General features: G+C 39.9%; 1 protein-coding gene across 1 annotated transcript; it reads right to left on the reverse strand.

Moving 5' to 3' along the window:
* Positions 1 to 381: 381 nt before the first annotated feature.
* Positions 382 to 11,019, reverse strand: vipas39 (VPS33B interacting protein, apical-basolateral polarity regulator, spe-39 homolog). The gene is made up of 19 exons (XM_061240741.1): positions 10,960 to 11,019; positions 10,383 to 10,472; positions 10,062 to 10,164; positions 9,838 to 9,972; positions 9,604 to 9,642; positions 9,426 to 9,490; positions 8,072 to 8,128; positions 6,678 to 6,770; positions 6,532 to 6,565; positions 6,264 to 6,366; positions 5,767 to 5,794; positions 5,566 to 5,639; positions 5,195 to 5,270; positions 4,302 to 4,436; positions 4,120 to 4,161; positions 3,429 to 3,605; positions 2,406 to 2,495; positions 1,909 to 2,013; positions 382 to 995 (listed from the first exon to the last, which is right to left on the reverse strand). The coding sequence occupies exons 2-19, from the start codon at positions 10,470 to 10,472 to the stop codon at positions 975 to 977; spliced, it is 1,467 nt and encodes a 488-aa protein (XP_061096725.1). The 5' UTR covers positions 10,960 to 11,019; the 3' UTR covers positions 382 to 974.
* Between the last annotated feature and the right edge of the window lie 410 nt (positions 11,020 to 11,429).

Raw genomic sequence — 11,429 nt, forward strand, 5'->3', positions numbered from 1 at the left:
TCAACAGGCTGGGGAACCTGGGGCCTCAAAATGTCTTTATTTCTGTCATGGGAGTAGGACAGAAAACAATGGTTAAGTGAAAGAGCAGCTGGACTTTCGCTTCCGTTCTCCTCTCTGCATCAGGGGAAACCAGGGACGACCACAACAGCTTTATGGGCCCCCTGCCACAGATCAATGCGGTGTACTCACCTTCTCCTCACGAGGTGTCTGCTATCACGCCCGAATATCATGTTGGCTGCCTTCCTGTCTGCCGTATACACTACCAGATTTATGTCATTAGTTTAAAGCAATTACAGTACATGAGTGCCGGTTATCTTTTCTGCAATGCACAGGCCTTACTTTAGAAAATGGCAATGGAGGACAAGAAAAACACCAAGAACAGGTTTTTCACAGGTATTTAATTGCATCTCTTTTTCTGGGAGTTACTTCATGAATTACCGCAACACATTTTAAGGGTTGACTCTTGTTGCATCTTTTCAGTAATTCTGTTTTATTGTTATGGACTTGAATGAAAGAAACAAAAGCAAATTCAGGACATTTTACAGTGGAAGATAAAATTTAATGAGGAATAATAGGGATAGATTTGCATTTTGGATCTTTGTGGGTTCACATGGCAAATATTTAATAAATATTGGCCAAGTTTTAGCGTAAGGTCAGTATGCTCTTATATCACATAGACAGTGAAGCAAAGCTGGCAGGTTGAGATCCATGCTTGGGAATCTTTACAAAAATGCAAATAAATAAAAGTCCCGGTTCTTTCTTCAGTCCCAGATTGGCTCTCCTTTGTCGATCTTATTTTCCACAGTACCTGGAAAATGACCAACGTCTCATCTATAAACGTACATATAGACGTATACGCTATGGGAATGAAACAAGGCCTTCACAGTTCATTAAAAAAAGAATGTCTTTGAGCTTTGGTCATGAGCGGGCCTTTCTGCTCTGCCCCTCTACCCACAGGCTGCTCATGAAAGAGGTCAGTTCTTCCATCGGATTTGCTGAAAGAGAAAAGTCAATCGTTTAGGATTTTGTCTCGTGTTCAGTGTTTTACCAATATATAGATTAGTGCTGCAGGAATTCACAACAAACAATCCTGCTGTTATGTCTGGTTCAGGAAGAGATATAACCACTGCACTATTGTTTTGACTGGAGAGGAAAGATAGCTCACAGAATTACACTGGTAGGAATAAAGTGCCAAAAACAGGACAGTTAAACAATATTAATACAAGTGTCATCAAAAAGCCATTTAAATCTGACAAAATTCACCCTGCACTGCCAATTTTGTCCCATTGCCATTCGAACAGGACAGGAACATAGTGTACTGATTGTTAATGTTTTTTACAATTTTAGTGCTGGTGCTTTTCCTTTGAGACACGTTTGCAGTGGTTTGGTTGTTTTGATCCATTTTGTGATTGAAATGAACTGACAAGCTGCAACTGTAATCATAGCAACAAAAGTATATGTACAAAGTTGGAAACTGCAGTAGAAGATACTGTACCAGGACAACCCCCCCACCTCAAAGACAAGAAACAAGGCCACCTCTCCGAAGGAGTACTGGTCATCTGCCATTCCATTGACCACCTCCTCTTCCCCCTCCTCTCACTGCTTGATCTTTATTCTAACATAGATCATCTGACTGCTCCATGTTGTCGTTATGTTGTTGCAGGTGGATACACATCCTTGCTCCTGCTCTTAACACTATATACAATAATATATATAATATACAACTTGTGTATTTGCCCAGTATGAAGTACTGCAATATCAATTTTATTTCTTTATACTGGGAGCACCCTCCTGAGAGGCACAGAGAAAGGGAGAATAAAATGCTACACAGTGGCACCTGACCTGTGGGGTCACTGACCACACAGACTCAAATCCCGCGGGTCCGAGAGAGATGCTGCCCTGACCTACCGTGTTGTTCAGCAGGGCTTCGATCTTCCTGTCCTCGGGCGACCCCCTCTCAACCTTACCCCTGTACACAGTCAGCTGCTGACGGTCCTTCAGGTCTTTGTAGGTCTGAGGTGAGAGAGGAAGAGGGGTAGAATTGGGAGTTGATGCCATTGTTCTTTTTTGACCAAAACAGGTTTAAAACAGAACAACGAGGTCGAACAACACGCATCGCGCAATACGAAAATAATCACGTTAAGTTGCGATCAAGTACCCAGTGCGCTCATAATTCAGAATGTGTGTGAAACCAAAGGTCACATATGGAAAGATATACCCTCAATGAGGTCTAGGACAGTGTCTTTAATTGTGGTCAGTGATCAACACAGCATGAAAAGCAGTGTTCACATTACTCATTGTCCCTCCTGCTCAGATATATAGCTCTCAATGAGACTAGGAAAGGTGGATAATTATCAGTATTATAAGTATCAGTAAAATTGACTGGATGTTCAGCGGACACTCACATCAATGATGATGTCATGGCACTTGTGTTTCTGTGCCAGGCTGATCCTGAGCTCTGCATCTTCCACCAAACGCAAGTACTCCTGCAGCACCTAGAGCAGATTCAGAGGCAGCACAAGGATATCAGACATCCACACACACACACACACACACACACACACACACACTCCTGCAGCACCTCGTGCAGATTCAGAGGCAGCACAAGGATATCAGACATCCACACACACACACACACACACTCCTGCAGCGCCTAGAGCAGATTCAGAGGCAGCACAAGGATATCAGACATCCACATCCACATCCACACACACACACACACACACACACACACACACACACACACAAACTCCTGCAGCACCTAGAGCAGATTCAGAGGCAGCACAAGGATATCAGACATCCACACACACACACAAACACACACACACACACACACACACACACACACACACACACACACTCCTGCAGCGCCTAGAGCAGATTCAGAGGCAACACAAGGATATCAGACATCCACACACACACACACACACACACACTCCTGCAGCACCTAGAGCAGATTCAGAGGCAGCACAAGGATATCAGACATCCACACACACACACACACACACACACACACACACGCTCACACGCTCACACGCTCACACGCTCACATACACACATACACACATACACACGCGCAGTCATAACATCAATTTCTGAATTTGATGTGTACTCTTTCACCCTAAGACGCATTTGTAGTACTTCATGACAGGAGTATGTAATTCATATGTACTTGCCACTAACCTTGAGTCCTAGTTAATAATGCTCTAACAATTCAGTCTTGGTGTAAATATTAATTAGAATCTGTGGATATAAATGTGGTGGCTACAGAGACATCTGGTGGACAATCAACAGAATGTATGGCAAGAAACACAACAGACTTAATATTCCAACCAATAATAAAAGAAACCTCCACATTACAGTACCCCCAGAAGGTCAGGCTAAAGGATCATAATGAGCAGTGATGGTGGATACTGGACTATACCCACCTGCACCGGTGCATTGTTTTTCTGCAGGATGTCCACCACCCGGTGAAACCCAATTGGGGATCTCTTCTTTGTGTAGCCCAGCCAATTTTTGGTGGTGAATAGGCTGTCCACATCGAACCATGCTTTCAGCTTCGCCCTCGCCCCAAGGGCTGTGAGGAAATACTGCTTTTCACAAATCTGGAGCGAGAGAAAAAAGGAAACAGATTTTTGATAATACTGTTTCTGTCTGCTTCTGTCAACCAGCACACAAAAATTCCTTGAGGCCGTAAGGGTTTTTGACCCTAAACAAAGTCACAAAAGCAGACTTGATTCCAGAATTCTACTAGAAATATTTTCTGAACGGTTTGTGTTTACGTTTCAATAAAGTTAGCTGACTCAGATCCACATTTCCCTGACAAACACAGCAGGGTGTCATCAGCTTTACAATGGAATCAGAAGAACCCAACGGAAAGTACATACCATGACTTAACACTGCCTCAATACACAATGAGAAACACTGACAAATATTGAATGGAAAGTTACGTAATATGAGCTATGCTGCATATAAATAAGTATGAGACCTACAACAAAAAGGAAGTATAGAAACCACAACCTTTGTCAACTGTGGGTGCTTAACTAAACTGCTTCTGTGAACATCACTGTAACTACAAGAGCCAACAACACTTTTATTAATTAAAAATTTTTCTCTTACCTTAAATGTCTGTCTAATGTTTGCTGGACTGCTGTACGTCCCCTGTAGCAATAGAAGGGTCAGAAAATTAGTTTATTCACATGAAAATAACACATGGTACGTTTGTGGAAGATTAAGAGGAACTAGACATTTGAAAATAAAACAGCCAGCAGTTGAAGCTTGGCTAGGCTGATATGACAAACCTCTGACTCCCCATAGTGGTAGAAGCAGGAGTAGTACAGGGTCGTGATAATGGGCATGTTCAGGATAGAGGCCTTTCTGGGGAATTTCTTAAATATGTCTGTCTGCCCTCTGCTTTCCACCTGCTTGTCATTGACCTGGACAAAGACAGGAAATGAGGTCGTTACATAGCATCCCCTGCCCCAGAATACAAAAAGATGCAGGAAGTCAAGTAAATACATTTCTGAAACATTCTGCTTAGTATAGATAGGCCATATGGACAGAAAATCATGTTTTCGCAATACCAAATAAGTATTATTTTTTAATTTTACATCGGTTTTTAAGTTTCTCTAAACATAGTGATATGCCCTTAGCATGAATATATAACATTACTGTATTTCTTAAAAAGCAGGAAACACCCAGGCATGTGACTTCAAAGGTGAGAATATACACACGTGAATATTAATCAATTGTATTAATTCATAACAGTGCATAATGTTCCCCAATTGATGCAATTAAACCGTGGTTTGGGAGAAAATGTTATGCAACTGTACTGCAGTTATACTTCTGCAAATTGATGAACTCAATCACCACTTGTGGAATATCAGTACATCAAGGTTTCTCAAAGTAAGCAACACTGGTTAGCATGTTAGCTGATGTTAGCTATGCCCTAAAGAAGGATGATCTCCACAATTTCGTTTGAAATTGTACCGCTGACAATATTTAAACTTCATCATATCACCCACCCCTATTCAGTATTCTTTCAATTCACAAAATAAAATGTATATTTGTCTCATGATCATCCAGCAGCCTATCATTAAAAACCATCAATATAACACAACAATCACCACTATAACACAACAATCACCAATATATCACAATAATCACCAATATAACACAGCAATGCTGGCCTCACCTCTATGATGATTTGTCTTTCTAATAATGTATAGTGGTCTTGGACATGAGTTGCGTCATCTGGTGCAAAAGGGAGACTGCAAATAAGGTAAAAACAAACACACTAAATATAAGCGTTATACTTGCAAAAGTAAAATCAGCATTATAATCGGATACTGTACTGTCAGACTGCCCAACCCTGTTCCTGGAGGTCTACTGTCCTCTGGGTTTTCATTTTACCCATAATTAGGCAAACCTGACTCTACTAATTAGCAGCTCACGGAGATCTCCAGGTGTTGAACGAGGTGTGCTTTGCTATAGCTGAAGTGAAAACGGACAGCACAGTAGATCTCCACAAACAGGGTTGGGCAGCCGTGCCGGATTGTGCCTTACCTGATACAGTTTTTCAAGAAGTCTTTTCTTCGCACTTCATCTTTGATGTTGAGGTGCTCTTTGTACTGCAGGAGCTGTGAATGGAAATATAACACATTTAGGGCTTGTCTGATGCTCCATGACCTGGCAGACCAGTACAACATGTAAGGGCTTGATGACGGGTACATCACAATGGCTGATCATGTTGATTCTGGAACATACCGCCACATCCTCCGTTCTGCCCAGAGACCTGGAAGAAGATCAGGAGCAGGAGCTTCAGTTCAAACATTGACAACAGATCTGAACTTAATGCAGGTGCTTAATACAGGGATGGTAGTCTTTCACACACATTTTAACCATCAGGGCAAATTTGGAAAAAAAGGATATACAGCATTGGTCAAAACAAAAATGTCTGCCAAAATCCTAAAAGTCAAATATTCATGCAAAGCTATAAATGCGTATACTCAATACCAGCATCCAGTAATATAAAATCATTATTACAGCAGTGTTTGGTTTTAATGGGACCTTATATAAGTACCATTTTGAGAAAATACAAAATACTGTAAAAGATTAAATAAATAAATAAATTAAATAAAATTAATAAATAAATAAAAAGCATATTCAAGACACAAAAACAACTCCACCAAAAATCATCTAACAATATTTAGACTGGAAAAAGCGCATTAATACAAACTATTATAATAATGAAAAGCACTAACTTGAGAAGATCTAGCAGTAGCTTCTGCTCTCCCACTTCCTTCAGATAATGAATATAGTGCCGGAGAGCTATTTCCCTTGACATTAATTCTCTGGAGATGATTTCTGTCGAGGGACAATACGAAACGAAGAGGGTAGGCTAAGAGAGGCTTATATATAGCACCAAGTGCTATCCACCGTTTGTGAATGCAAAATAAACACGGATTTATTCATCAGAAAACTGAAGAGTACATGGAAAAATGATACACAACTAACCAAAAGAATTCTCACCTTTACTTAATGACTTCTTCAAATAGATTAAAACCTGCAAAGACAAGTCTTGTCTGTAAGTATACAATAGTCAGAGGACGTCTTAAATGTTTTTCACAATAGTAAACAAAATAAAATAAAAAAGATTGAAGATAATCAGGTCATACCGCAGTAATGACATTTCCATCGAGTGCAGAAACTGCTTTGTCCAGGAGCAGGAGTTTATCCTTCAAAGATCGAAACGTCTCCAGGGAGTAAGCCTTTTAACAAAACACCCGCAATACAAAAACACAGGCTAAGTAAATGCTACAGTGCTACAGAACAATGTGATCTTCTGACTGGCTCACTTGGGAACTATAGCTTGTAATAGGAGATCATAGTGAGTTAAACAGCCGTAACATTGTACAAAGTATTACAAGGGCTACTGATGGGTGGTCACAAAAGTCTATGGCCTTTGAATAAACTATGTATACCTCTGCGTAACACTGTCCGGTACTGTGCATTTTGTACTACTGAATTCCTGATAGTTACAGTATACAGCCCATTTCTGAAATGTCAATGTCTATTCTCCAATAGTCATTCACCTCACATCAGAAACCAAATTAGACTGTACTCTGATATAATATGTTCAAGAGAACCTGACATAATGCTATAATATAGGGGGGCGACATGGCTCGGCAGTAAGAGCAGTCGTCTGGCAATCGGAGGGTTGCCGGTTCGATCCCCCGCCCGGGCTGTGTCAAAGTGTCCCTGAGCAAGACACCTAACCTCTAAATGCTCCTGACAAGCTGGTCGGTGCCTTGCATGGCAGTCAATCGCCGTTGGTGTGTGAGTGTGTGTATGAATGGGTGAATGAGAAGCATCAATTGCACAGCGCTTTGGATAAAGGGGCTATATAAATGCCAACCATTTAGCATTTAATATCACTTTGTTATTATACCTATTGCATGCAATGACTGCGCCACTGATGAGTAAGTCTTAATCAAATGGGACCTCAAGGCACTATAACAGGGGTGGCCAATTCCATTCCTGTAGGGCTGATGTGTATGCATGTGTTGCCACCAATTACACTGGCCAAATTAGCCAATTAGCCGAATACACTTATTCCGGTTTAACCATAGATTAGATACTAGTAAAGTGTTTCATGGTGGGACACAGGGACAGGCAGTCTTCAGCTGTCATTCACAGAGGTGGAAAGTCCAGGGGTCAGAAAGTAAAAGTCCTGCCAAGTGTTTCTTCCACCCATGAACTCAGCCAGCTGATTTTACTCATTAGTTCTACCTCAGGTTGAAGAACTGCGCTAATCGGAAAATCCGGGTGATTGGAACAACATACTGGGGAGGACTTCTACTCAATGAACCCGGATATTCCACCTCTGGTCATTTACTTATCAAGAAATGTAGGTAAAATATCAATTACTCAATGATTGGGCTTAATAAACAAATAAGAAAAGTTAGCATCCAGAAACGGATAGAGGCTTCCTCGGCCACCCCTGCTTTAGAATCAAGTGCCTGGTTATGGATGAGGGGGAAGCATTTATGTTGTTTTTTTAATGTCCTACCTTCCCTCTCCGCATCCTCTTCACGGTTTCCTCTGGAGTCCAATCACTGACGTAGTCCTGTCACAACAACAGCAGCAGCCGCATTAGTGATAACAGGCTGACATCACGTGCCTCAAAGGAGAGGGCATGCTTGCTCGTGCTCTCCTGAATAGCAATGATCGTTACATGATTGTGCATTCCCAATGGAAAAGGGCAAACAAGTATAGTTATAGTTTTTGAGTTCTTATATACACACTGTGCAAATGTATGCAATGCAGTGGTCCTAGTTTTATAATCATAGGTGTGTGCACCCTTAATTGACCGATGTATCGATATATCACATTAGATTTAGACGTCATCTGTTATCTGTTGTGTGCCTTACCACTAATTCAAAGATTCATGTTTACGTTCCTTCATCCTCATGCCCACAATGTTTATTTTAAAGGTACAATCGGTAAGATTTTTGTGCTAAAACATTGTTACAAGACCATTGTAAATCCCTTCCTATCATTGAAAATCATCATCCTCTACCTGTGTTTATAGTCCTTAAATTCAGGTTTCAAAATATACAGTTGACGGCCCGACACTCTGTACCAAAACATATAACATATATAACTGTACAAAAATTCAAGCCCATTGGCTGAAAATTGGTTCTAACTGCCACAGCCAATGGCGTTTCAATGTCAGCGCATTCACAGAGAAGGGGTGGGATAAACAGTGTTGTGGTTTGGGTGTGTTTCTTGGGTATGTTTCTTGCTCTCTTGACCATTAGAAGTCCAAAATTACCTATTGTACCTTTAAACTTTACATAACCTATTGTGTGATACACCAATATTTCAGCTGCTGTAGTGTTATAATACTATATAATTTCTTTATATGCAATTGATTCATATGGGGCTATAATTATTTTATTATTATCTTTTGGTTTTCCTGTGACTGTATCTGGTTTTAAAATATGATATATTGCAGTCTTTGACAATCATTAACCCTTTACATTGTATATACTTCCCTATTTTTCTTCTGGCGCCGTTATGTTTATTTGTGTGTGCATGTTTGTATTGTGGGATGGGAGTGGGTAAGGGGAGTTATCTATCTGTTTTTGTATGTATTTCTGAATAGAATACTTAAAGCCAAAAGGGTAAAAAAGGTGGGAAATCATTCAAATATGTGCTCTCTGAGTTGCAACATTGACTATTATCACAGCTGTCATACCACATCAAGAATGGTTTGATAACAGGTCTGATAATGGACAGAATGTTATGCATGCAAATCCTTTAATCTTATGGATTTACTTCACAGAATTTAGAGGCTTGTGTCAGTTTTACACATGAAATCCACATTAACATGTGAACCCAAGGACACAGATTAAAGTTACCTTGTATTCAGACTTTGGCTTCCGAAGCTCAGGTGCAAAACTTCTGGCAGATGTTTCACTGAGACCTATGCAATTTAATAAAAGATAAAATTGAATAAATAAAAAAATTCAATGACATCTACAACATGTATGTTTGCCCAGGTGAGCACCTATGTAATGACCAAGGAATTATACTTACATTCTGAAAAGGTCGCAAAACTCCCACTTTTGCTTCTTCCTAAATAATATTAATATGATTAATAATAATAACAATAATAATAAAAAACAGAACACCAGGAGTGGAGAGAAACTAAAATCAAGCATGTCACAGCCATCTACAAGCAGGAATGGTCAGAACAGGCTTCATAAGCAATTTTTGTTTCCACTTGTTTAAAATAAAATATGTCCAAGAGCGGAGGTAAAAGTCCTATACCTTTGAAGAGGGAACTAAGTGAGTAGCCAGAACCCTGTTTGGTCAATGAAGGAGTGGTGTCAATCTTGGGCAATCCTTGATCACGTATAGTTGACTGGGTGCTTGATGCCGTCTCCTTAATAGACCAGGAGATACCTAAAAAAAAGCCAAGCTGTTCTGTAAATCTGTAACATGAAGGGAACTCAACCAGAGTCAATCATCCTATGGGTGGTGGGGTTGCATACTTCCAACAGGCTCTCCACTCCAGCTGACCTTCTCCACATCATCTTCATCATCATCATCATCCGCGAGGGGAATACTGTTAACAGCTCTTTTAGATTCCTTCAGCTGCAAGTAAGTGCAAAGTCATTCATTAATACAAAGGTAGTTCATGTAATCATTTCTACTCTAATCTTTTCGAATAAATGGTTAGTCATCCTGTGAACACCATGCATACCGTAAGTAGCTACAAGCAAACTAAAATGTTAAACTTTAGTCAACGTAAAAGTTTCAGTAGTGTGACTGTTTTGCTTTACTGGAATTAATAATCGTCGCAGGTTTCATACACTTGAATATTCTTCCTCGTCATCAAAAGTGAAGGCTCTGAACTTCGAACTGTTCCAGTAATCATCGTCGTCAGGTTTACCCCTTGTCATCTGAAAGGGAAAATGTAGTTTAAATTTGATTGTTTATATAACGCATGACTTATGCATTTCTTAATGAAAATAGAATAATGTGGAACTTTTGGTGCCAGGAAATGAACTCAGGAACTCGGGGAGCTGATTAGCGATTAGCTAAACAGTTTCGCAAGCAGTTTGCTTCTCTTCGTTTTCTTGAAATTCGTCTAGCTAGCTAACTAGAACTAGTTACAGCGGTTGTTATCTTGCTTTGCAGTAATAGTGCTACTTGGCTGCACGGACGTTAGCATAATGACATTATGAGACTGAGATTGATATAGCCAGCCAACTAGCAAATAGCTATGTTAGCTGTTTATGGCTGACAATGCAAGAGTGACAATCTCGAATTGCATTTTGTTATTGCTATAAAGATAAGTCTTAAATGGCCAGTCTTTTTGATCATTATCGACGATATTTTGTTAGCTATGTGTGGGAGAAAAAAGAGTAACGTTAGCTACATCCTTACCTTGCGATAACACACCCGTCACAGTAAAGGGTCCTATGGTAGATCACACGTCATTGTAATCACCCTGGGAAATGTAGTAGTTTTCTAATGGGCTTATCTATTGAAGCCTTACTGAAAGAATACAATAAAACGACAAATCCCATGTGCCTTTCTTTCCACGTTACTTCCTTATTTCGCTTCGTAAGATGCAATGATCTGTGGGAATTGTAGGTTTTAGCTACACAGCTGTCAACCTCAGGAATGTTAATCATTCATATCATTAATTCAAAGCCTGCTTCAAAGCCTGTTGTTTTATCTTTCAAATTCCAATTCATTCACAGAAGATTGTGCAAATATGTTGGTTATATAGATTATTATTAACGCAGCTTTCTAACTTGATGAAATTAGTTATGGACATTGGCAAGCGCATCTCTTTGTTAAGATAATTTGCTTTAGCTTTAACTCATTTTAGAATAGTGTTATAATAACGT

This window comes from Conger conger, chromosome 1 (assembly GCF_963514075.1).
Source record: "Conger conger chromosome 1, fConCon1.1, whole genome shotgun sequence".
In the NCBI taxonomy this organism is placed as follows: domain Eukaryota; kingdom Metazoa; phylum Chordata; class Actinopteri; order Anguilliformes; family Congridae; genus Conger; species Conger conger.

Bases quoted from the DNA above. Each gene is read 5' to 3' on its own strand.
- vipas39 (XM_061240741.1), bottom strand. From the start codon at position 10,472: ATGACAAGGGGTAAACCTGACGACGATGATTACTGGAACAGTTCGAAG. The intron at 5,640-5,766 runs GTATGTTCCAGA...TTCCATTCACAG, and splicing joins GCAGAACGGAGGATGTGGCG to CTCCTGCAGTACAAAGAGCA. The intron at 2,014-2,405 runs GTGAGTGTCCGC...CTCTCACCTCAG, and splicing joins GCCATGACATCATCATTGAT to ACCTACAAAGACCTGAAGGA.